At 46.8% G+C, this 27,466-nt stretch overlaps 1 protein-coding gene and 1 pseudogene across 3 annotated transcripts in view; one reads left to right on the forward strand and one right to left on the reverse strand.

The window, feature by feature from the left end:
* The window catches only part of PRKCB (protein kinase C beta), a 183,175-nt gene that overhangs the window by 73,423 nt on the left and 82,286 nt on the right, over nt 1-27,466 (reverse strand). For both annotated transcript variants that reach the window (XM_083712071.1, XM_083712070.1), the window contains exons 4-5: nt 17,533-17,644; nt 12,861-12,989 (exon numbers count right to left, since the gene is read on the reverse strand). In XM_083712071.1, the coding sequence (XP_083568197.1) occupies nt 12,861-12,989; nt 17,533-17,644 (241 nt within the window). The remainder of the gene's footprint in view (nt 1-12,860; nt 12,990-17,532; nt 17,645-27,466) is intronic.
* LOC310830919 (myosin light polypeptide 6 pseudogene) lies at nt 19,958-20,739 on the forward strand (annotated as a pseudogene). Its single transcript has one exon. The product of its transcript is annotated as a myosin light polypeptide 6 pseudogene (transcript).

Below are 27,466 nucleotides of genomic sequence, written 5' to 3' on the forward strand. Positions count from 1 at the left end.
GATCCAGCAAACTCTTATTATGTTCATATGGTAATGTCATACCTTGTTTATCCCTGAAAGGCAGGATGGACTCTTGAACCCCTTTACTTGCAAAAGGCCCCTTTGGAAGCTTCACTGCAGCTGGGGCTTCCAAAATGGAAGCCACTCAGCGTAGTTCTTTGAAATTATGTTCAGGCCAACCCTGAAGATGCAGCCACTAAAGATTCTGCACGAGAAGATACAGGGAAAAGAAGAAATCATCTACCTGATGCCAAGCTGACCCGCAGAATTGCCCACGATTTGGTTGTCAAAAGCCTCAATTAAGGTAATTGCCGCCTAACTGGATTGACAGCTGAGGCATGTTTGGCATCATTAAAATATAAAGACAGGTAGGAGAGCTTGAAATTTCCAGGAGCAACGGTGATGGTGCTGCAGTACCTGGGAAAGGTCCCTGCACTCCACGTTATCCGTGGGCTGCCTTGTGAACAAACTCTAAGAACCTAAGGACATCCTGCTCTAACATAAGGCCAGGCATAGGCAAACATGGCCCTCCAGATGTTTTTGGACTACAGCTCCCATCATCCCTAGCTAACAGGACCAGTGGTCAGGGATGATGGGAACTGTAGTCCCAAAACATCTGGAGGGCCAAGTTTGGGGATGCCTGCATAAGGCCAATGGCACATTTGGTCCGACATCCTTTTCTCACAGAAGCTGACTAGATGCCTGAGGGAATACAAGCACAATAGCACATCCCTCTCATGCAGTACCCAGCAACTGGTCTTCAGAAGCCATTACTGCTGTGGAGGCAGAGTATATTCACCAGGGCTAATAGCCACTGAGAGACCTCTTCCACCTCCTCTTTTGAAGGTATCCAAGTTGGTGGCCATCACTGTCTCCCATAGGAGCAAGTTCCATCCTTTAACTATGTGCTGCCTGAATAAGTCCTTCCTTTGAACTGCCTTCCTGGACCTTTCAGCCTTCAGCTTCACTGAATGTCTGCTAAGTTCCAGGGTTAGGAGAGAGGGAGAAAAGTTTTTTTCCTCAATCCATTTTCTTCATGCCATCCACAATTTTATAAATGTCTATCATGTCACCTCTTAGTTGCCTTTTCTCTAGAACTAGGTGCCAGGGAACTGCCATCAGCTCAGAGGCAAGAGGTGGAAGGACAGTTGTGTTATAGGGAACCTCCGAAAATCTTGCGAACCAGTTCCTCCTCTGGAGAGAAGGGAAGCCCCACCTCCAGTGGAGAGGAAGTGGTGAGAGCAGGGGATGCTAGGGAGAGCCTTAACACCGAGCCTGAGCAAACCGAAGGGGAGGGAAGCACCCCTTTGCCAGCGCCCATTCTGCGCAGGAGGTTTAGGAGCAGGGAAGGGAGGAAAAGGTTGGGGGTCATGCAATTGTTATGTGGATGATGTATAAGGACCGCCCACTCCCAGATTCTGCTAGCGAGTGAGCCAGACATGAACTTGCGAAGCTCTTCACTGTAAATAGTTTGCACTAATAATAAAGCCTGGAAACAACAGGTCAGAGTCTTGCCTGTTTGCTCTCGAGCAACCACACCAGCACCTGACAATAGGGGAGTCACTCCACCCCCTTGACCATTTGGATTGCCCTTTCCTGGACCTTTCCCAACTCTGCAATATCCTTTTGGAGGTGAGGTGACCAGAACGATACACAGCATTCCAAACACAATCACACCAAAGAATTGCATAATGGTGTTATGATAGCAACAGTCTCATTTTTCAGTTGCTTTTCCAATGATCCACAGAGTGGAATTTGCCTTCTTCACAGCCACTGCACACAGGGTCAGGGTCTTCGTTGAGCTATCTACTATGACCCCAAGGTCTCATTCCTCCACAGTCACCTCCAGTTCAGACCCCAGGAGTGTAGATGTGAAATTTGGATATTTTGCTGTTTACAGAGGATCAATTATCTCCTCCATTCAAACATACAAAGTCCAGACACATGGATGGAAAATCGGACACAGAGTGGGGATGCAAACCCCAACTTAGCAGGTCCTCTCTGACTAGCTCACAGCTGTCAGCCTCAGTTTCTATTATGGAAATAGAGACTAGTTGGCAATTTAACATGAGCCATATTTCCTCTTTTCTTCCTGACCACTGCCAGCTGAATTGAGGCTGCCTTATTCTACATCATTGCTCTTTCTTCCAAAAAACAGAGGAGCCAGTGCTTTCCAAATCTGCAACTTCTAACTCCCCAGGGTCAACTTCTGCTTAGTGCATCATGAAGTCAATCACATGTATGACAGCCTCCATCAACAGGCAAGGAAAAGCACATCACAGCACACCTTCATTACTTGGGGCAGTTATTCCCAAACTGTGAGGCAGCCTCCCCCTGCCACCTTGGGGCAACTGAAGGTGATGGTGCAAAGTCCCAGGGAGGGATAAGATCCTGAAATGGATCCAGAAAAAAACCCAGGAGATAAAACCCAGCCAATGTAGTCCATCGCCTTCCCCTTCTTCCTAGCAGTAGTATTATGTGAGGGTGGCCCCATCTGGGCATTGAAGATTGAGTCAGTTCCATGAAGCAAGTGGAAGAAAGATTAGTGCCACCATTCCTTATAACATGTAATTAATACACTGCAGAAGAATAAATTTGCACATATATTTATAATGGAAAATGCACCGCCCTTCTTACAGCAGCATCTTCCTGGGCCGGTGCACATTAATTAATGCATTTCTAGCTTGTTTATCTAATTGCTGCATAATTTGTTCCAGTTTGGGCCAACGACTCACTTCATCAACTCATTCAATTAGCAAGTATCAGGTCTGTGCAGGAAGAACCAATCCCACGTGAGAAAGGGACAGATTAACCTTGAACTGCCAAATGGATTTGCCCTTCAGAATGATGCCGGGTGGCAAAACGGCCAGCAACCTAGGGACATGGGACAAAAACAAAGAGCGATGCATTTCTTCCATGTGTTGCTTCAAGCAAGCTACAGTTTCATGGGATCAACCATGGGATTTGTGAAGTAATAAGGAGTGACTCCGGGCTGTGTTGGTGACATTTTGGTGGAACTAGAATAGACTGGATATTCTGCAGTTGGATTCCCTTCCCCTGAAACATGGGAATGTGTGGATTTCGAACTGTGTGGCTCAGCAGTCAAGGAACATTTCCCAAGATGGTTTCTGGATTTGTGTATCAATATTTTAACCCTGGCCTCCTTTTCCTATACAGAGCACTCAAGGTGGCTTGCAATAACTACAATTCACAAAAGACCTCAAAATACTAACCATTTGTAACAGAGCAACAGAGCAAATCCAAATCTAATACAATTAGATTAAGTGAGAACAACTAGCTGATCCTCCATTTCAACTGGAAATGAGCCAATTCCTCTCCCCACACATCAAAGTCAAAGTGAAATCAACTCATCACTTGAACCAATTCCTAAGAACTTGGAAAGTGAGACACAGTGGACTCTCACCCATCCCCAACGCCTCCTCCCAATCTTCCACTTCTGCTTGCATTTAACTCTGGAGGATGTGCTGGCAATGGCACCAACGAGAGTCTAGAGAAGGAGGAGACTTCTCTCTCTCCATCACCACGAAATGCTCCACAACGCATCAGAGCACCCACTGCAGTATCCCTTGGGATTTGTACATCTTCAAGGTGAAAGAGGGTCCTTCTCTAACCTAGACCATGATCCAAACTGGAGAAGGGTTGGAAGGAATCCTTAAAACCACACTTTGAGAAGAACCTTAAGGGCTCGTTTCCATGATTGTTTCCACACACCTAAATAAAATTAAATGGGAAGGGAACCAAATGCTTGCATAAACTAGGCTATCCTCTCCTGACCATGAGTGGGGGCGAGATAAATGGCCTAGGCAGGTGTCAGGAAGGAGACAGGGTCAGGCTGAAGTTGCAGGAAGTTGGACAGCTCCAAGCAGATAACTTGCTCCAGCAGCTGACTTTGGGATCACATTCAAAGCACATTCCCCCTCGAAAAGAATCCTGTGAATTGTAGTTTAGAAATTAGGCATAATCTGCACAAACACACATAAAGGGAAAAATAGAATTCTGAACCTTTCAAAACAAGCACACTTGGTTCTCTTAGTCTCAGATTTATTTTGGGGGCCAGCAATAGCTATAACTTCCTTGCTCTGACAAGCATGATAGCAGAGATCTCAGGGAAACTGGGAATGAGTCAAGAAGGGAACAAGGCACAGATCACAGTTACTGTCCAAGGTCCTGAACAATGTGCAAATAATTTCCAGAGAGGTGGCCGTGTTAGTGGATTGCAGCAAGAGCAAGAGATTTCATAGCTTCTGCCACAATAAGTTGAGTCATCTTTAAGATACCACAAGGCTCTTTGTTATTCGTTCCCTGGTTTAGTCTTTCCCCTCTGAAGTCAACAGATGCAGCTAAAACATTTTCAAATGCTGATCCGCAACCTTCAGGGGCAGGAGGAAGCCGGGGTTTCTGACAACGTAGATACCACATTCTATATTTATGAAGGAATTGGTAATAAGGAATTTGTAACAAGAAAAGCAAATCAGATGAAACACAGGCAAGCTTAGAAGATTCCTCCTCGGCTGATCTTAAGTCACCGAGAGAAGCTGCCTGCATCAAAGAGATGGTGGGGGTGGGGTGCTTTCTTTCCAAAGCCTTGCAACACGACCTTGAATCCCGCTATAACACCAGCCATTTCTGGTGGCTTTTGAAATCAAACGCCAGGCAGTCAAAGCCCTAAAAGATTCTGGAAGTCAAGCACTGCCATCTACGGGCTGATATTGCGACTGCACCACAAAGTGAGTAATTTTCTTAATCACAAATGTTGGGCATTCAAGGTCACCCCTTAATTAAGTCATAGGGACTAGTGGCCAGTTAAGTGACTAGTCAATGGTTAGATATTCCTTAGCACGCTGTGTTACTTTGTTTTCACACACAGGCTTGCTAAAGGTGGTGAAAGGGTCTCCTTGTTGCCCCTTTTTCAGGAGTGATGAATTGATTCCCCAGCGAAAACTGTGCATGGAGAACCAGAGGGGGTTCTGAATTGTCACTGGCAGCCTTCATCAACCTGGCATCCTCCAGATGTTTCGGAATGCAATTTTCATCAGCCCCAGCATTGTCCAGCCACGTTGGTTGGGGTTGATCAGAGTTGTAGGTGTTCGCATTAGCAGCCTGTTCCCATTTTGCCACCTGAGATGAAACAGAAATTGCTGTCTTCTGCCCCCACTCACTGCTGCACCCTGCTCCCACTTCTGCTGCTGTACTGCAAGCCTCACTTCCACTGCCAGAGCACCCCAGCTCTCGCCAAGCTCAGCAATCATCCTAATCTTCACCCTTTAGCCACATCAGTTGATGCAACAAAGCAGAAAGATGTACAATTTCTTACTTTTGAATTAAAGAAAATTTAATCCAGCTCATTATGATAACCTGCCGATCAGATCATTGCAATGCACTCTACATGGGGCTCCCCTTGAAGACAGACTAGAAGCTTCACGAAGCGTAGAGTGCAGCTGCCTGAGTTTGGCGCATCACAGCTAATTGCATCATATAACACCAATTCTTTAGTTGTGATTCCTGCATTGCAAGGGTTTGAACTAGATGACTCTTGGGGCCGCATCCACTGCTACAATTCTATGAGTCTATGAATCCTGCAGGATGGAAGGTGTTTGTATTGGAACTGGATTTTTTTTTTAGTATTGGTTACCTGATTCAGGAAGGGGGTTGCACTGACTCCTGCCAAGCTGGACAGAATTTGACCCCTGCTCATCAGCAGATGATGTGTGTGTGTTAAAACAGACTGTGTTGACTGAGTGCACCAGTTTCCTGTGGGGAACTGGCACATGCAGCTAAGATAGAATTGACCCCCACCCTCTGACCATCAGCTGATGTCCCCTGCCCATCAGAGTGACATCAGCTGATGGGCAGGTGGGTGTGACTTGGATCAAATGGGATACAATCTACACTGTGGTGTCTCCTCATTTATGGAACTCCCTGACTTCAGACATGTCTGCTGCCTTCCTTATTTGGGTTTGGTGCCCATTAAAAACTTAGGTCTTCACCCAGACCTTTGGTGGGGAGAAATTATTTGTGATCAATAGTGTCATTAGTAATAATGAAATCAGCCTTACACTGAGCGAGACCATTGGGCCATGTAGCTCAGTACTGTCTGCACTGACTGGCAGCAGCTTTCCAGGCTTTCAGCTAGGGGGTCTCTCCCAGCCCTTCCTGGAACTGTCAGGGATTGAACCTGGGACTTGAGGCATGCCATGCAGATGCTCTGCCTCTGAGCCAGCTATAGCTGATGGATATTCATCTGATGCATTGATACGGCCTGACTTTTAATTTTGGTTTCAAGCTTATATTGAATTTTCTTGCTTTAAAACATGATTGTAAATCATGTTCAGATCTCTGTCGGTTAGGGGTGGCTTAGATACCATGCTATATCTGCAGGTCCCAAACTTTCCCTCCCACAGACGAAAATCACTGAGGCTCTGGCTGGACCACTTAATGATTTTTTAAATTGTAGCAATTGTACTGCACGGTGCTAGATGCTTTAACTGTATCTTTACTGCTTCTTTTATTTGTTATATTGTATTTTATTGCATTGCAATTTGAATCCCTATCCCGATTTGTATCCAAAACAGCACTAAGTAACCATTCCCCATCAGTGCAAGGATTTCCACTTGTGCAATGGGACTCCCCCCGCCCTGCACATTCCTTGCCCTCCCCAAATCTGCTCTAGAGGATTGGGGGAACCCCCTAGAACAGTTTTAGGGGGTGCATGGGAGAAGGAGACAGGGGAGAGGCCTGCTGCACAAACATAAATCCTTGCATTAATGGGATGGTAACTCAGTACAGTCATAAGGTAAAGGTAAGGTAAAGGGACTCCTGACTGTTAGGTCCAGTCATGACCGATTCTGGGATTGCAGCGCTCATCTCGCTTTATGGGCCGAAGGAGCTGGCGTACAGCTTCTGGGTCATGTGGCCAGCATGAGTAAGCCGCTTCTGGCGAACCAGAGCAGTGCACGGAAACGCCATTTACCTTCCCGCCGAAGTGGTACCTATTTATCTACTTGCACTTTGACATACTTTCGAACTGCTGGGTTGGCAGGAGCAGGGACCGAGCAACAGGAGCTCACCCCATCATGGGGATTCGAACCGCTGACCTTCTGATCGGCAAGTCCTAGGCTCTGTGGTTTAACCCACAGCGCCACCCGCATATGCTTCAGGTTGAGTGTTTTCAGGTTACGCTCTTCAGTGACCCGGAAGTAACGGAACACGTTACTTCTGGGTTTCGCCACTTGCGCATGCGCAGCTGCTCAAAATGACATCACGTGCGTGCGCAGAAGCAGCAAATCGCGAGCCGCGCAGACGCGGGTTGTGTTCTACTCAGGATGCAAATGGGGCTCCGGAACAGATCCTGTTCGCATCCAGAGGTACCACTGTACATCCTGTTCTCACAGTGGCAAACCACATGCCTGTGGGAGACCCACAAGCAGGACTCAAATGCAAGACCATAAGAACTTAAGAAGAGCTTGGTGGATCAGGTCAACGGGTCAACTAGTCCAGCATTCTGTTCTCACAGTGGCCAACCAGAAGCGCCAGGGGGAATCCCACTAACAGGACCTGAGCACATCATGACTCTCCCCTCCTGCACTTTCCAGCAACTGGTATTCAGACCTTCTCAATTTCTAGTGCCAAGGGTGGGTATCACAAATTTCTTGGGCTGGCTTCCAGTTCTAGGGCTAGGCTGAAAAACGCCCTTGATCTAGGCATCCAGATTGGCCGCATGACTAACCCACAAATCCCTCTGAAGATTCACCATAGATGAGACATGCTTTCTGTCCTTTTGAACAAAATCCTTTGGATTTCCTGGCTTTACCCATGCTCTTTGCTTCCAATGCCACAAGAGAGCACTCTAGATACATCTGTGCCTCCCAGAAAGAGGCTTCGTTCTGTAGAAGGCAACCTCGTGTTTTCCTGGAAAACAAAATTCCAAAAGACCAGAAGGAATGCTTGAGAAGAGCCCTTCCCCAACCTGGTGCCCTCCAGATGTTATGGACTACAGCTTCCATCAGTCCCAGCCAGCATGGAGTTGTAAATCAAAAATATCTAGAAGGCAGCAAGCTGAGAAAGGCTGCTCTGGAAAGACAGTACTATTCGTGTGAAATAAACCCACCCTTCCCAATCAACTCCACAATATGGAGGACTAAACACAGGAAGGAGCCTCACACAGAGCCATTGTTCCATCTGTAGCTCAGTACTAGTACTGTCTACAATGACTGACAGTGGCTGTCCAGGATTTACATTCAGCCTTACCTGGAGATATAGGAGATTGAACTTGGGAAGGCATTAATGTTTTATGTTTTACTATGTTTTTATATGATGTATGGAAGTGAGAGCTGGACCATAAAGAAGGCTGATCGCTGAAGAATTGATGCTTTTGAATTATGGTGCTGGAGGAGACTTTTGGGAGTCCCATGGACTGCAAGAAGATCAAACCTCTCCATTCTGAAGGAAATCAGCCCTGAGTGCTCACTGGAAGGACAAATCCTGAAGCTGAGACTCCAATACTTTGGCCACCTCATGAGAAGAGAAGACTCCCTGGAAAAGACCCTGATGTTGGGAAAGATGGAGGGCACAAGGAGAAGGGGACGACAGAGGACGAGATGCTTGGGCAGTGTTCTCGAAGCTACCAGCATGAGTTTGACCAAACTGTGGGAGGCAGTGGAAGACAGGAGTGCCTGGCGTGCTCTGGTCCATGGGGTCACGAAGAGTCGGACACGACTAAACAACAATGTTTTTATATGTATTATTATTATTATTATTATTATTATTATTATTATTATTATGCATGCAAGACAGATGCACTAACCTATGGCACCTCCTTTTTTATTTCATTAAAAAATGAGGTGTGTGGGTGGATGCATTTGTGGTAAACCGAGGGACTTCCTGAAGGTAAGAGCTGATTGACTACCTTGGAAGGTGGCGGATCACCTTCATTTGAGGTTTTCAAGCCATGGTTGGATGGCCACCTGTCCGGGAATCTTCAGCTGCAATTCCTGCATTGCAGGGGGTTGGACTAGATGTGACACTTGAGATCTCTTCTAACTCTACAGATCTATGAAATTACAGGCTGGAATTTCAGATGCACTGAAAAAAGGAACAGCAGCAATTGCCAGACTTCCAACTGCCATTTCTTGGAGATGATTCAAGATGAGCCAGCCAGTCTGCTTTGCCTTGACTCAGCAATTCATGACTCCTCCCTTGGCTTGGGTACAGCACTACTACCTCAGAAACATGCTTTGCAGCTTTTGTTTATCATGTTCCCCCCCCCCCCAAGATGAGCCAAAACTCCCCCTTTCAATGACTGTTAAGCATTCCTTGTAAAAATATTTGTTTCCTGACTCACAATACACTCGCCTGCCCTCTGGGAGTTCACTGCACAGCAAATTATGACTGTGCCAGCACTCCATCACAGCATAGACCTTTCGTGGGTGGTATTGAGGGATGGACCCACCCACCTCAGAGTCATAGGCATTTATTCATAAGTGTATTGTGTAGGTACCTAAGTATGCATTTTACCATGTGTATCTCAGTGTATGCATTTATAAACATCTATTAACCTAAAACACACATTTCAAAGCATTTTGGTATCACAAAAATCTATATTGCAAAATCTGAAGGATAATTATGCTCCAATCTGTGTATTAGTCTGGGAAGTGCAAATTGTGTGCCTAAAAATAGGGACCAAATGAAATTCTTCTCCATGCCTCCTCTAAGAAGGAGGAAGAAGTAGAAGTAAAATAAGTAAAATAAAAAAAGGTGCCAAAGCAGCACTCAGGACCAGGGAGAAGTAATAGAACAAAACATGATTGACAGTGGGCAAGTGAATGTTTAGACAACTGAAATGTTAAGTTTCTGCTTTGCTAAAACAAATAGTTCTCACTCCAAAGAAATTAAAGTGTAGAATATTCAGTGTTGCCATCATGATGCAGTTCATCAGGGAGTGGCCTGCTTTTACCTGCCTTGCCCCCCCCCCCAGCTCTGAGAGACGTCATAAGGGAGCCTTCATCCAGAAGAAGAACTCTTGAGAGGACTTGCTGGCTGTTGAGGTATAAGAGGGCTTCTTGTTATCGTTTCTGACAGGGGAGAATGGCTAGGTACTAATTTCAACTTTGGAGCTACTTTGGGACGTGAAATGATTGGGTTATTTTTTCTTGACCCACTGGTGAGTTTCATGCTCATTTAAATTTTGATGCATGTCAAATGAGCTTTCAGTCCTTGATTACTAGCGTTATGTTCAGAAGTGTAGTCATAGCCATACCCTTTCTAAGATTATGCAATACTCTGAGATGACACAATCATGTTATAAATATACAATAATAATAATAATTAGGGGTGCCCTGCAAAGAACAATGCAACTCTCCACATTTTCTGTGCACATCCACAGGCAAATTATTTGGAATGCTCCAATATCAAATTTCAGAGACACTTCAAGTTGTGTTTTCCTTCGTAGCAAACAGAACATGCACCCCATTCTCTTAAAGTTGAATCTCCTCATCTTTTTGGTGTTCCTAGGTGCTTAGCTTTGGAGCATACACAACAACTCCTCTTTGGTGTTCTTCCTGTGCACCTTCTCCAGAGTGACCCTAGGAGCCCATCCTCAGTGGTTGACTCACTTCCTTTCACTCCAATTGGCTCCAATGGGCACAAAGGGTGAGAAGACTTCTCATTGGCTAAAAAGCTCCCTTTTCATGCTGACTGGGCAGCTCTAGGAAACAGGGGCCCCATTGCAGAAATATTAATGGTTATTTGACCCCCTGAACCTTGACACCACTGGTTATGTTTGTAGTGATAGTACTTTTTAAAGTACTAAGTATCACTATTGTATATCTGCGTGGCGTTTGCCCTAGGTGACATCATGCTGGGTCATAAGGAAAGGGTTAAATGAGTGTGAAGTGATTGGCCAGTGGGAACCCAAGGGGAGGACTTAGAGTGAGTGTTGTTGGGGAGTCAGTTGGGTGTTAGAGAAGACAGAGGGAGGATAAGTCGGTGGGTTGGGATAGTTTGATGTGAGAGAGTGAGAGAATCTGTTAAGAGGAGTCAAATAGACAGTTTGGATAATCAGTTAGAAGTTATTAGGAAGGTATAGGCCGGTAAAGAAACTAAGATTAAGAAACTGACAAGAAACATTATCTGAAACCATAAACTTGTTAATGCTTATAAAATAAACTTGTTTATTTGGTTTAATGTTAACAACTGTCTGGACTCCGTGTGTACCCGAGGGAAACGGGTTGGTGGCAGCGGGGAAGCAATCACAGTGGTGGCACAGGGATCAATAGACTGTCAAACGTCCAGGGACCCTGTGTGATTGCCAAAATCTGCATTTGGTTTTTTTAAAAAATGTAAACCACATACAGATTTATATTTGCGGAAAATGTGATTCAGACTCCTCAGGGTGCTCTCTCACTAATTCCCACTGAGGACAGGTGTGAAATGGTGAGAAACAGGAGGGTGGGAATTAGCTCCTCACTTCAAGAAGCAACAGCACCTCACACTGAATTCCTCTGTGCAGTAGTCCTAAAATACTTTTCCTCTGTGCACTTCATACCACAGACCCAAAGCTCAGAAGAGCAGTGTTTGGTTTGGGTGAATGAGGAGCGGTAGTCCACAGTATTTGTCTAAGACAAAACATCTGAAACATGCTAAGGTCATTTCAGGACACCAAAACCCCAGAGATCACAGACAGTAGGCTGGAGCAATTGCTCGTGCATCTGGGAGGAAGAAGCAGCTGTTGAGAGGTAGGGAAGACTTGGAGCAATAAAATACCCTTATTCTCCTGCTTGAAGAAGCATAAAGTGGTTAAATGTATCCCCTGCTCAGAAAGAGAAGCTGGAAGCTGCAGGAGGGGAGAATGCTCTTGAGATTGAATTCTGCTTGAGGGTTTCCCACAGCCATTGTGGTTGGCCATTGTGAGAACAGGATGCTGGACAGGATGGGTCACTGGCCTGATCCAGCAGGCTCTTTTTATGTTCATATACGTGGAACACACATTTCCAAGGGGTTAGTGCTACCATATAAAGCCCTAAATGGCTTGCAGCCCAAATCCCTAAAAGATCATCTACCTCTGTACCAACCGTCTTGAACCCTGCGATCAGCAGGTGAGCCCTTCGTGGTGGTGCTTCCGTAGGGGATTCCCTGGTTGGTGCCGACCCATGACAGGGCCTTTTCAGTGGTGGCTCCCCGGTTGTGGAATGCCTTCCCCTAGGGAGGTGTGCCTGTCTCCATCATGATTACCTTTCAAGAGGAATTCAAAAACATTCCTGCTTACCCACACATTTGGTGGTGGCTGAAGAAGACTGTTCCTGGCAACCTCGAGGTCAATGGGTGGAAGAATGTTTCTAATTCTGCTTTTCAGTTGTACATCTGTTTGCTGCCCCGACCTCTTGGGGAGGAAGGGCACGCTATAAATTCAATGATTATTATTAATAAAAGGTAAAGGTAAAGGACTCTTGGATGGTTAATTCCAGTTGAATTTGACTATGGGGTGCAACACCCATCTCTACTTTCAGGCCAAGGGAGCCAGCGTTTGTCCACAGACAGCTTTCCGGGTCATGTGGCCAGCATGACTAAACCACTTCTGGTGCAACAGGACACTGTGATGAGTGCCAGAGTGCATGGAAACACAGTTTACCTGTCGCCACAGCAGTACCTATTTATCTACTCACGCTGGTGTGCTTTCAAACTGCTAGATTGCAGGAGCTGGGACAGAGCAACGGGAGCTCACCCCATCACATGGATTTGAAGTGCCGAAAGCTCTTTGGAAGGCAAGGAGGGAGGCAAGACGTTTTTGCTCCTGAACTTTCCCTCAAGGAACCACAAAGCAAACCACCCACTCCCAGACTCACCTACGACGGTGAGGACCTCGTTTTCAATTTCCGCCGTGATGTGTATCCTGCCCCGGCGCTCAGTGTGGTCCGTGCCACAGAGACTTGGTACGTTCATCACGCAGCGTTTGTGGACGTTCATCATGCAGGCTGGTGGAGAGAGAATCAGAAGGAGAGACTTTAGGTCCCAAAATGGGGTTCAGTACATTGTGCTTTGCCTGCCATCAGGATATCATGCACTCCACCTCCTTTAATGGGACACCACATAGGTTTTGGCTGCTGTTTATTTTTGAACACACACTAGATTCTCCCCTGCCTTCCACCTGAAAAATTATATTTATTTCTTTGTTCTTTGGTTGCACTAATATCCCACTTTTTTCTCCAAGGAGCTAAAGGTAGCACACATGGCTCTCCTCCTCTTCATTTAGTTCCCACAAGAAACCTGTGAGGTAGGTTGACAGGCAGAGACTGGCCCTGGGTCACCCAGTGAGCCTCATGGCCAAGTGGGGATTTGAACCCTAGTCCCCCACAGGCCCTAGTCTGACCATCTAAAAACCCCTACATGCCACCAGACACCTAGAGGATTGTGGGCTTGAGACCTGATGAGTTCCTGTCCCACCTCATTTACATCCATCAACTCCTCTAAGATCTCTCCTTCCACCATCTCCATTGCAGTGGCCCCAGCGAGCTACTCTGCAGAATTATTATCATTAAGTAGATTCATTAGCCGCCATTTTTTGCCATGACAACTCTAAGCAACTTACCCAAAACAAAAACATGCAAACATTAAAACCAGGAGGTAGAATGCATTAAAGCATCCCACCCACTCTAAAAAAGCCACAGATAGTTAAAAAGGTGGGATAAAAATTCAATAAATAAACCATTTAAGAGGAGGTTGTAATTTACACAGTGACCATTAGAGGTCTTCCTAGGCCCGATCCATGTGATCCCCCCCACCCAACAGCAATTTCATCCTGAGAGGGAACAGCATTTCTTCCACCCCACCCCCCGTGAGAACCTTCCACCCCCCTCTGAAAAGTCCAGCTCTTACTTTGTACGAAAAAGTCACTTTTTTCTAGCGTTCCTTGTTGCAGAGTGAAAGCAAAAAGGGCAACTCAGGTGAATCTGGGAAGGGCAAACCAGGGCAATAGATTCTGCTGTTCTTTCTGCTTATTCTTATTTATTTATCGCTTGCATTTATACTCCACCTTCTCCCCCCCCCCCATGGTGTCCATGGATCTCCCCATCTCATTTAATCCCCACAACAACCTTGCAAGGTAGGTTAGTGAGGCAGTGACTGGCCCAAAGTCACACCCAGTGAGCTTCATGGGTTGAGTAGGGATTTGAACCCTGGTCTTCCAGGTCCTAGTCTGGCACTTTAACCATGACACCACACTGGCTCTGTAGCTGCCTTGGGAACTGGATCTCCTGTATGCCATATTTCTTGTACCCCTATTGTATTGTTGGAGAGGCAGCACTGGAACCCTTCCTTCCCTATTCCCTCCCTGTAACTGAGCCAGGGGGTTGGACTACAGGACCCCTGAGGGTCCTTTGCAAATCTGCAGTTCTATGATTCTATGAATCCTGGATCTCCTTGTTCCTCAGATGTTCAATTATCCTTAAATTCAGCGGGTACCATCACTGATGTGAGCTTGCCACCACCTCTGCCTGAATTCTGCATCCCTTTTTAATTCTCTCCCCTTCCTTCCTTCCTTCCTTCCTTCCTTCCTTCCTCCCTCCCTTCCTTCCTTCCTTCCTTCCTTCCTTCCTTCCTCCCTCCCTCCCTCCCTCCCTCCCTCCCTCCCTCCCTTCTGTACTCCTCCCTCCCTCCTTCAGTTGTCTCCTCCGCTCTTGAATTCTGAATTGCAAGGGGCTCAAGACAAGGAGATGTCTCCTTTGCTTGTGTTTTCTTCTGTGTCCTTGGATGGTGCTATACAAACAAGCACCAGCAACGATAAGGCTGCAACATCTTCACGGCTGCCTGTTCCACTTCTTGCAACTGAGGCTTCACTCAGATTCCCTTTTCTTGTAAACACAGCAGAGCCTCCGCTGGTGGATTTGACCACACCAGCTCTGCACAAATAAGGAGACTCGTGGCCTTAATCAAAGGGTGTGGTAGCATTGAAAGGAAAAGGTCAACATACGAGATTTATTGATCCAGCAGTGGAGGAGAGTAGCAGCTACGTCCTGGTGAGAAAGCAAGCAAACCGGCTCCAGCTTCTGTCACTGTCTGGGGGAAGTGAGAGGTGGCAGGAAGGCCATAGCCTAGCGGTTAGAGCATGGGTAGGCAAACTAAGACCCGGGGGCCGGATCTGGCCCAATCGCCTTCTAAATCTGGCCTGCAGATGGTCCAGGAATCACCATGTTTTTACATGAGTAGAATGTGTCCTTTTATTTAAAATGCATCTCTGGGTTATTTGCTGTATTATACTGTATTGTTTTAATTAGTGTTTTTATAGTTGTTCTGATTTTGTGTGGAGTGCCCTAGCTGGGTGGATGGAGCAGCCAAGTAATTTCGTTGTCCCCGAGAGGGGGCAATGACAATAAATATATTATTATTATTATTATTATTATTATTATTATTATTATTATTAGACATAGGAATTCATTCATATTTTTTTTCAAAATATAGTCCAGCCCCCCACAAGGTCTGAGGGACAGTGGACCGGCCCCCTGCTGAAAAAGTTTGCTGACCCCTGGGTTAGAGCATCTGCTTTGCATTCAGAAGGTCCCAGGTTCAAAATGGTTTAAAATTCTGGAGGGACACTGCTGGGAGACGTAGAGAGCCAGTAGCCAAAGCAGTGCTTGCAGATGCTGCGGAAAACAACTGCCACCATCCCTGTCTGCAGGGCATGCTGGAGGGGTCTGATGGGAGTTGTAGTCCATAACATCTAGAAGGTGCCTCGTTGGCATGCTAAGCTAGATGGGCCAGTGGTCCTGACTCCGTAAAAGGCATAGCAATCTAACTCAGTATTGCCTACACTGACTGGCAGCAGTCGTTCCAGTGTTTCAGGTGGGAGCTCTCGCAGCCCTACCTAGAGATGCCATTGGGGATTAAACCTGGGACCTTCTGCATGCACAGCAGATGTTCTCCCACTGAGCTATAGCTTCACTCTTAAAAATAAAGCAAGATTCCAGTCCTCATGGTTCAGAATTATGGGCTGATTTGAATAGGACACCAAAATCTGCCATATGCAGAGCCAGACTTTAGTCCATCTAGCTCAATATTGTTCACACTGGCTAGCAGTGACTCTCCAAGGTTTCGGACAGGGCTGTCTCCCTTTCTGGCCTGGAGATATCATTGGGGAGTGAACCTTATGGGGCTCCCCAATAGCTCAAGAGTGCCTCTCCCAACATGGACCCTGTGTTCTTCATTCGAGGCCCTTCTTTGTGTGCTGAGGGTGGCCACATGAGAAAAAGCCTTTTCAGTAGTGGCCCCTCATTTGTGGGATGCTCTCTGCCCTACCATGAGGCATGCCTGGCAGCATCACTGGCTGTTTTTAGGTGCCAGGCAAAACCGGCCTTTTCACCCTGGCCTTTGGGATCTTAATTTTAGGAACATATGAAGCTGCCTTATACCAAACCAGACCATTGGGCCTTCTAGTTCAGCACTGTCTACACCAGGGGTTGTCAACCTGATCCCTACCACCCACTAGTGGGCATTTCAGGATTCTAGGTGGGCGGTAGGGGGTTCTATGGCACAAGCTGAATCCTTCTTCCATAGAATCATAGAATCATAGAGTTGGAAGAGACCACAAGGGCCATCGAGTCCAACCCTCTGCCAAGCAGGAAACACCATCAGAGCACTCCTGACATATGGTTGTCAAGCCTCTGCTTAAAGACCTCCAAAGAAGGAGACTCCACCACACTCCTTGGCAGCAAATTCCACTGTCAAACAGCTCTTACTGTCAGGAAGTTCTTCCTAATGTTTAGGTGGAATCTTCTTTCTTGTAGTTTGGATCCATTGCTCCGTGTCCGCTTCTCTGGAGCAGCAGAAAACAACCTTTCTCCCTCCTCTATGTGACATCCTTTTATATATTTGAACATGGCTATCATATCACCCCTTAACCTCCTCTTCTCCAGGCTAAACATGCCCAGCTTCCATAGAGGACTGGTGGGTGGTAAGGAAATTTTACCATCAAGAACCATGTTAGTGGGCAGTAGGTATAAAAAGGTTGACTACCCCTGGTCTACACTAACTGGCAGCAGCTCTCCAGCAGTTCAGAATGTGTTCCCTACCAGCCCTAACTGGAGATGCTGGGGATTGAACCTGGGACCTTCTGCATGCAAAGCAGATGCTCTAACCACTAGGCTACGACCCTTCCCCAATTGAATTTTAGTGGTGTGGTCTGGAGGGTTGGGTTGGTATATATATATTTATTTGTGTATTTTAGGCTGTTTTATCCTGTCTTTATACTCATTTTTAAATGTTCGTTTTTTTTTGTAAATTGTTTCAAGTTTCTTTTTTGGAAAAAAGCAACGGTTTCCTTCACTAGGATGATAAAACCAGCCAAGTCTAACACTGGGTGCATTAAATCCCCACTCTCCCCACCCAAGCAACACAGTTAATCCACAATACTCTGGAGTGATAAAGTGGGATCATAAGGACTTTGCTGCATCCACAAAGAAAATTGTGAATCAGACTCCAGATGCTGCGATTGGGTCATATCTCTCTCAATGCAATTGGACTTACTGTCACATTTCATCCCCTGGTGGATGAGTCCATACAACAAGGATCCACAGTGGTCGCAGAAGGTGGGGCTGGAGTACGTGTGGATTTTGAACTTGTGTTTGCTCCGTGGGTCCTGGAGAAAAGAGACAAAACAGAAGAAAGGAACGATTGGTTAAGTGCTGGGCTTTGCCTATAAATGCAAGTCACTAATATGCATCAAGAGCATTACATATATATGTGTCAGGGGCTGGACTGAGGAGGAATGGTGGGGGCTGCCCCACCCCTTCTCCTGAAACTTCCTGAGAACAGGAGGACAGTATAGATTTAGAACAGTGGTTTGCAGAAGGGCATAGTTCAGAGGCTGCAGAGGGGAGAAGCTGGGAAATATTGGAAGAGGAACAACAGGAAGAAGAAGAACCACCAGGAAGAGACAGCTGACAGTCTCAGTGTCCTGGAAAGCATTCCTGGACCCCCTGCCTCTCCCAGGACCAGGCGAACATTGAAAGTAGTAGAACATACAGCTCAGAGGCAGAAAGTTCAGATTAGCCAATGCAGGGGTGGAGTAGAATAGGAGAGATTGGGGGGGGGGCGTTACTTGGATTAACGCTAATTAACCCCCTCCCTGAAAAAATCTCAACAACTTTGGCTTCACACACCCCCCCATTGGTAGATCACTTCCAGAATTTTTATAGTGGGAGTAGATTGTAGTCTCTTGGGAGTTGGATGTGCCTGATCTAGCGGATACTGCACTCCTTCGTCTCTCTGTGTGAATATTGAATAAATCACCATATTTTTCTGTGTATAAGATGCCCCCGTGTATAAGACGCCCCCTATTTTTGGGACTCAAAATTAAGAAAATGCACTATGCACTATCCGTGTATAAGACAACCCCTTATTTCAAACTTCAAAAATTTAGGAAAAAATATAGTCTTATACATGAAAAAATACAGTACTTGGTGAAAACGCTTATCGTTTCTCTGCTTCTTGGCTGCCACCGTGGGAGGGATCTGATTCCCTGAAGCCTGACAATATGCCCCCTTGACTGTTTCCATCTGTGAAACATAAAATCAGTTTTGCGCCTACACTTTGGAACTCCCTGCCTGTTGACACCAGGCAGGCGCCTTCGCTGCCCACATTTTTGTTTAGACAAGACTGCCTAGATATTTAGATGGCTGATACTTTTTCAGTCTATTGTTGGTTTTACTAATCATCTTACTGTGCTATTCTTTTGTAAACTGCTTTGAGGTTTCCTAAAATCAAGAGCGCTGCAACCGCAGAGTCAGTCACAACTGGACCTAATGGTCAGGGGTCCCTTTACCTTTACCCCGCCTTCCATAATGTGAGGCACATTTTTGCAGATGCCAGATTTCTTCTCAGGAGCTTGGGGCTATTTTATTTCCCCCGCTCCCTCACAATCACCCTGCGAGGTAGGCTAAATTGATTACAGAGCAAAATGATCAAGGCCACCAAAAGATGCTTTAGCGGGGTATCTGAATTCAGAACCATTCCCAATATTCACTTCCAAACCAACAAGGAGTAATATTACAGCCAATTAGCGACTTTGTCAGCACATTAAAGACCGTCCCAATGAATGAACGGTGCCAAATCAATGCACAAACCTCTGCAATATATCCTCCGCTCCTTTTTGTTTTTTTACAAATGGGAAACTGAGGCTAAGAGGCAATATGGCATCCCACAGTTGCACAACACCAGACAAGAGCTCCAGGCAACAAAACCCAAATCCAGACCTGGAGGAGATCTTCTAAAATGCCTTTTCATAGAATCATAGAACTATAGTGTTGGGAGGAATGCCAAGGCTGCTCTAAACGGCCTCAGTCCTGTATACCTGAAGGAGTGTCTCCACCCCCATCATCCAGCCCAGACACCGAGATCCAATGCCAAGGGCCTTCTGGCGGTTCCCTCACTGTGAGAAATGAGGTTACATTACAGGGAACCAGGCAGAGGGCCTACCCGGTAGTGCCTCCTGCCCTGTGGAAAGCCCTCCCAGCAGATGTCAAGGCAATAAACAACTATTTTACTTTTAAAAGACAACTGAAGGCAGCCCTGTTTAAGGAAGCTTTTAATATCTGATGCTGTATTGTTTTTAATATTTGGTTGGAAGCTGCCCAGAGTGGCTGGGGAAACCCAACCAGATGGGCGGGGTATAAACAAATTATTATTAGTAGTAGTAGTAGTAGTAGTAGTAGTAGTAGTAGTAGTAGTCCAACCCCCGGCAATGCAGGAATCACTGCTAGCACTGCCCCCCATTGCTCTCCAAATGTGTCAGACCATAACAGAGCTCTCATAACTACAATTTCCAGAGTTCCTTTCAAAGAGGGATTGATCATTAAACCACTGAAGCTCTGGGAGGGGTCTCCTAACAAGCACCCTTTACAAACTACAGCTCCCAGAGTCCTTTGGGGAAACCACAACTGTGTATAGTGGTGGAAGCATCAGAGCGCCAGGCGAGAGGAACAGCCAGCAGCCGGAATCATGTGTGACTTCTCAGAAGACCAGACCACCGAGTTCAAGGAGGCTTTCCAGCTCTTTGACAGAACTGGAGATGGGAAGATCCTGTACAGCCAGTGTGGCGATGTCATGAGAGCCCTGGGCCATAATTCTACCAATGCTGAAGTCATGAAAGTTCTGGGGAACCCCAAGAGCGATGAAATGAATGCAAAGACACTGAGCTTTGAGCAGTTCCTGCCCATGATGCAGACCATTGCCAAGAACAAGGATCAAGGCTGCTTTGAGGATTATGTGGAGGGGCTGAGGTCTTCGACAAGGAGGGCAACGGGACGGTCATGGGAGCAGAGATACGCCATGTGCTTGTCACCCTAGGGGAGAAGATGACCGAGGAAGAAGTAGAGATGCTTGTGGCCGGCCATGAAGACAGCAATGGCTGCATTAACTATGAAGAGTAGGTGCGGATGGTTCTGAGTGGCTGAAGATCACCTCTAGCTCCTCCCGAGAACCTCTTCCAGTTTATCCTTAAAATGTTTGTGCCTTTTTATCTGTGTCTGAATCTACTTTGGGTTCCCTCTTTCTCCAGCCTTTTGGTTTAGTCCTTGAGGCGAGGGCTAAGGAAAGGAAAAAAACAACATTTGTCTGAAGGGGGTGTTCCTGAAGGGCAGGGAAGCAAACTGCTGGCTTGTCTTGCATCATTTATTTCCAGAAGTGTTCAGCTTATTTCCTCTTGGTTGCTTTAATAAACTGTTCCCAAAAATGTCTTACAGAAAAAACAACAACAACAACAACTGTGTATAGTGGTATTTTAGTGCTTTAAATGTCTGGTGTGAAGCTGGGCTCCATTAACTCATTTTTCTACAGGATGGCATCCCATCAGCCCTGGCTAGCGGTCAGATGCTGCTGTGAATTGTAGTCCAAAACATCTGGAAAGCAACAGGTTGGTGACAGATGCCTCAGGCAATGGGCTTCCACCTGTGTGTGTGTGTGTGTGTGCGCGCGCGCACGTGCGTGCATGTGTGTCCATTTAAATTCCCATCTAGCGGACCATTTGGGCTGGCTGCCCAGCCAAGAAGCTCATATTGGAAGAGCCGCTATCTCTCAACCTAACTGAGCACACAAAGTTGTTTTGAAGATAAAATGCAAGGCAGGCAGGGGGAATTAGCAAACCTTGCAGACATCCCTGAGGCTCCTTGAAAGGAGGACAGGATACAAATTCAACAAGACTTCATGAGAAAAGTGAGAAGGAAGGAGGGATGTGAAGCAAGGCAATAATAATAATAATAATAATAATAATAATAATAATAATAATAATATAATTTTTAATTTATGCCCCGCCCTCCCTGGCTGGAGCTGGGCTCAGGGCGGCTAACACCAGTAAAATTGCAATAAAAACTTCAGGGGGGGGGGAAACAATTTAAAATACAGGTTAAAAATACAATTTAAAATGCAGCCTCATTTTAATAATAGCCCACAGATCAAAACCATAAGGGGAGAGAAACATAAGGGTCAAACTGAGTCCAAACCAAAGGCCAGGCGGAACAGCTCTGTCTTGCAGACCTTGCGGAAAGATGTCAAGTCCTAAACTAAGAACAGAAGGACATAAGGAGATCAGGCCAATCACTCATCCTAGTCCAGCATCCTGTTCTCACATTGGTTACCCAAATGCCTGTGGGAAGCCAGCAAGCGGGACCTGAGCACAGGAGCCCTCTCCCCTGCTGCAGTTTCCAGTAACTGGTAATCAGGAGCATTACTGCCTCTGATTGTGAAGGCAGAGCAGAGCCATCATAGCCAGGAGCCCTCAATGGCCTTCTCTAATCCCCTTTTAAAGCCATCTAGGTTGGTAAGCAACGCTGCTCTTGTGGCAGTGAGTTCCGTAGTTTAACTCTGCACTGTGTGAAGGAGGACTTATCTCTCCCAAATCTTTCAACATTCCGCTTCACTGGATGTCCATGAGTTGAACGGAGTCCACTCTGCGGGGTCCTCCTTGCTTTTCAACCTCTTTCTTCTCCTGCATTAATCAGTGTAATGCGCTGTGCTCTCTCCCCACTAACGAGCGACATTAGGGAGATGGGGACTAATGGAACTTCACTTAATTCAACCTGCTTAAGTGCAGCGTATCGGGCACGGGCAGCGATGAAAGTTAATTGCATCGGAAAACTCAGAGGCTTCACCCCAAAGCAAACCTCTTTCAGATTCATAAATGCTCGGAAGATGCTCCTTTTAACGACTGAGCTAGCAGCTGGGTAATGAGACGCCTGAGAAAATGGGGGTTAACAACAATTAACCTGTCTTCAGCAAACCTTCAGATACAAAAAGCGCATTCATTAAGTCAGAACATACTTAGAGAAATCTCCGCTTCTAAGGGAGATAGTATTCTTTTTTAAGGCAAGTGATGTGCTTATACTCGAACCTGAGTTTGATGAAAAGGTCGTAGGTCAATACTTGGGGAAACCACTGATGTAGCCCTCCATAGCCTAGAATCAGATAGAAATATAGAGTTGGAAGGGACCCAAAGAACCATCTAGTCCAACCCCCTGCAATGCAGGAATAGCAGAAAGAAAGAAGATTCTGATTAAACCTTAGGAAGAACTTTCTGATGGCAAGAGGTGTTTGACAGTGGAATGGACTCCCTTTCAAGATGGTGGGCTCTCCTTCACTGGAGGTTTTCAAGCAGAGATTGAATGGCCACCTGCCAGAGATTCTCGAGCTGAGATTCCTGCATTGCAGGGGGATGGACTAGAGGACCCTTGGGGTCCCTTCCAATTCTACTATTCTATGACACCTCACAGAAGAAGCAAAAGGCCTGCAGCTGCTGCTTCTGTGTCCTGCTTCCCTGCAGTTCCCACTGCCCAGGTAGGATTGGGAGTGGGCAGGTGTGGGGAGAGAACCTTCACCCACCTGCCTCAGTAGAGGAAAGTACAGTGGTGCCTCGGGTTGCAGACACTTCAGGTTACAGACGCTTCAGGTTACAGACTCCGCTAACCCAGAAATAGTACCTTGGGTTAAGAACTTTGCTTCAGGATGAGAACAGAAATCGTGCTCCGGCGGCGCAGTGGCAGCGGGAGGCCCCATTTGCTAAAGTGGTGCTTCAGGTTATGAACAGTTTCAGGCTAAGAACGGACCTCCAGAACGAATTACCACTGTAACAGGATGCAGGCAGGTGGACTCCCTCTTCCCTTGTTTTCTGAACCCAGTTTCGCTCAAAAGCAATCTGCTCCCCCTGTCTCTCTCTTGTGGTCTCCCCTCCACAACAACTCCCTTGAGGCTGGCTGGCACTCGCTTTCATTTGGCCTGATTTGCCCTGATGCTTCCCATCACAGCTTTTCATGTCTGTTGCGACACTGAGTTATTTATCTCCTTGGCAGCAAGGGACAAGGGGAGGGGAAGGAGAGGCTCCTTAAGATGGCACACCACCCCTCGTTCATCGACCATGAGATTGAGATTCCCATCTATGCAGCCTCTCAGTCAGCCGCCCCACTCAACCTGGCGCTCTCCAGGGCTTTGGGGGGCTGCAGCTCCTCTCAGCCACAACCCAATGACCCCAGGGCTGGCGGAAGTTGCGGTTCAAAACAGCTGGAGGGCACCGGGTTGGGAGAGGTTGATCAGGAGATGGACAGGCTCTTTCCCAAGAAAGCTGGCACATCCTGGTTGGGATGTGATCTGAGAAGTGATGCTCCTTTGGGAGCAGCCCCACAGCTTGCTTTCAAAGCCAGTTCTGCCTTGGGTCTAGCAACCTCATCATAAAAGCAGAGCCAAGGAGATGAGCATTCCACCTCCACTTTTGGGTTTGAGGGGCAGTGCTTCTCACTGGGGGAAAACCTGCACTCTAGATAGGGGCATAGGAAGGGGGTGGTGGGGTGGACCACCCCTGGTGCCCTCACTGAGGGGGGGTGGCATTTGGCGTAGCGCCGGCCCGCAACTCCCAAGCCTACCCCGAGCCGTCGGGGTAAGGGGTGGAGCAGCGCCGCTTTGCTGGTGGCATTCCCCCTTCCCCCTTTGTTTTGACAGCTTGGGGGAGGCTTGGGAGTAGCGGGCCCACGGCGCGCCGAATGTCCACTATGGGCAGCTCACTCTGACCCCGGCTGCAGGGCGTGCGCACCACTTTGAGCACCTGAGCAGCTGTCCCATGCCTGGGAGGGCACCCTCTGTTCCATGCCGCCCTCAGGAGCGTGCCCGCCCTGGGCAGTGTGGGCATATGCTCTGCCACTGACTCTAGATCCACTGTAGCAAACGGCAAATGTGCACTCCAGGCATGGGGGTCGCCAAGGGACGGGCAGGGAGGCAGCTGCCTCCCCCCTAGATTAAATAAAACAATAGAAGTACTTAACTAACTGTCCCATCAGGTCAGTTCTGTCCCCCTCCCCGCTAATAAAAGTCGTCCGCCCCCCAACAAAGTCCTGCTCCCCTAACAAAAATCCTGGCTACGCCCATGACTCCAGGCACCCCATTGGCCCAGGAGGTACAGCAGCATTTGCTGCTTTGATTCTCACATCCCCTTTAAGGTCCCCCAAGCCCTATAGTCAAGACACGTAGGAGTCTAAGAGATGGAGGTGGTTGGGCTCAGTCAGAAGGTAGCTGTCCTCTCCCAGGAGATGGGTGGGGAAACTCTGGCCTGCAGGACTAACTTCAGCCACTTGACTCCCACAGGAGACAAGCAGGTGCCTGTGGAAAATCAGTAAGTAGGACCCGAGCACAGGAGCCCGCTCCCCTCCTGCAGTTTCCAGCAAGTGGCATTCTGAAGCATCACTGTAGCTATCATGGCTAGTAGCTGTTGATAGCCTCATCCTCCATGAATTTGTATAATCCTCCTTTAATGTCATAAATTGGTAGCTATCACTGCCTCTTATGGGAGCGAGTTTCCCAGTTTAACACTGCCTGAAGAAGGGTGTGTGTGTGTGTGTGTGTGTGTGTGTATAAACCTATTCTGAATCATCCAACATTCAGCGTCATTGGATGGCCGTGGGTTCTGGTGTTATGAGAGAGGGAGAAAAACTTTCCTCTTTCCACTTTCTCCACGCCACACATCACTTTTTAAACTTCTTTTGCCTCGCTGTTCCGCTATCTTTCAAATGATGCCCAGCATTCTGAGCTGCCACAGAGAAAGACAGGTAACTCAATTCATGTGTGATGGCTGTCTCAAATTAAGAAGCTCAATTCCACATGATTCTTTCGCTACCGGGGGTGGGGGTGGGGAGCGAGTGTGCGGAAATGCTTTTAATATGATCATTCTTCCAAGGGACTATTTATGGAACGCATTTGCTATTTGAGAGTCCCTTGACTGACAGAGTGCCAACCGGAGACTGACAAGGGAGGCAGGAATAAAAATGAAGACAGAAGGAAGTGTGCAAGACCCATGGGAGCAGCTGAGATGTGTGGGCCCACTTCCCCCAGCATATGACGAGGGGGGATGTGCATGCTGGAAGCAAGACAATGCAAATGTATGCAGATCTGCTCATTTGCATAAGGCATTCTGGGCACCGCATTATCATTTATTTGTTACATTTTTCTAGGGGCAACTTCCCAGATGGGTTCTGCATATCACTCATGGTGGGAGGCTGGTGTTTTCACACCTGAGGGCTGTATCCAATGTTCTTTGTCTACTCATGCAAGGACTGGACACAGCTAGGGATCATTAGCAGAGGTATGGAAAATAAAACTGCCGATATCGTAATGCCATTATCATACCCTCCAACATTTCTCCAATGAAAATACGGACATCCTATTCTATATCAGGAAGCTTCTCCCGTGTTTGGTCTCGCTGTACACATAGATGCCATTTATACATCTACATCTGTCACCCTGAGCCAGTTACAACCTCTCTGCCGAACCTGCCTCACAGGTTGTTGTGAAGAAAAAAATGTGTGAGGGAAGGGATCGTGTACAAGACCTTCAGTGGATAAATGGAAGGTAGTGATGGCCATGAATCTAGATGGCTTTAAAAGAGGATTGCTAGAAAAATGCTACCTGTGCCGTTGATAAAGATAGTACAACTCGTACAGCATGATGGCGTCAAATATTCACACAGTTGTTCAAGAATAATTTTGCATCGTTTATCAAATATGTGAAAAAGAGAGAATTACTTGCAAAGTGCCATGAAAACTTCCAAACTACGTAAAATAAAGTGAACTTGCAATATCAGATTTTACTAGATTTTTACGAATTCTTGACTCAGTTTTTCATTTTTTTAAAATACAGTGGTACCTCGGGTTACATACGCTTCAGGTTACATATGCTTCAGGTCACAGACTCTGCTAACCCAGAAATAGTACCTCGGGTTAAGAACTTTGCTTCAGGATAAGAACAGAAATCGTGCTCCGGTGGCGTGGCGGTAGCAGGAGGCCCCATTAGTAAAGTGGTGCTTCAGGTTAAGAACAGTTTCAGGTTAAGAACGGACCTCCGGAACGAATTAAGTACTTAACCTGAGGTACCACTGTAAGTTCAAGAAAATTCAAGAAAAAGGTAAGTTCAACATTGTTCCTGGTAGCTGTGAGGTGCTGATGAACCAGTGTATGAAGTTCTATCCCTCTTTCGCCCTAGCTAAGCTATTCAGTCTTTTATTCTTAAGGCAAGAAATTGTCTCTTCAAAGATATTCAGCACTAGTAGACACATCAATAGCACAAGACAACTGAAGAAGCCAAGAAAACTGTGCTCAGGGAGTGTGCTATCCGCAAACCCCAACAAATCAGCCCCACCGGGGACAAAACAGCAGCCTCTCAACTGTACCGATTGCTAGGGAGAAACGGGGATAGAACACTCTCACCCTGTCTTCTTAAAAGAGGAATGGGCAAATTCACAGAGAAGAGGGCTACCCATGGTTACTAGCCATGATGGTTATGCTCTGTCTCCACAGCTGGAGGCAGCGATGCCTCTGAATACCAGTTTCTGCAAACCAGAGAAAGAGAGAGTTGCAGTTGTCCTCATGCCCTGCTGGTGGGTTTCCCACTGGGGCATCTGGTTGGTCACTCTAATAACAGAATGCTGGACTAGAAGGGCCGTTGGCCTGATTCAGCAGGGACTTCCTATGTTCTTATAGGGAAGCTTATTATTGCAGACCCTCCAAGTGTCCCTATTTTCCAGGGACAGTCCTGGATTCAAGAAGCCGTCCTGGTTCCTGAGCTGATTGCAGAATGTTCTGCTTTTCTTTAGGATGTCCCTGTTTCCACTGGAGAAACGTTGGAGGGTATGGAGTTATGTGACCCCCCGAGCCAAGGAGATAAGTAACTCTAGAACCTTTAAAAGACATCCGAAGGCAGCCCTGTATAGGGAATTTTAAAAAATGTTTAATGTTTTATTATGTTTTTATATGTGTTGGAAGCCGCCCAGAGCAGCTGAGCCAACCCAGGCACATGGGTGGGGTAGAAATAGTAAAATGATGATGGTGATGATGGAATAAAAAAAGGTAAAGGGACCCCTGACCATTAGGTCCAGTCATGACCAATCTGGGGTTGCGGCGCTCATCTTGCTTTATTGGCCAGGGGAGCCGGC

The sequence above is a fragment of the Podarcis gaigeae genome, assembly GCF_964106915.1.
Source record: "Podarcis gaigeae genome assembly, chromosome: 14".
In the NCBI taxonomy this organism is placed as follows: Eukaryota; Metazoa; Chordata; class Lepidosauria; order Squamata; family Lacertidae; genus Podarcis; species Podarcis gaigeae.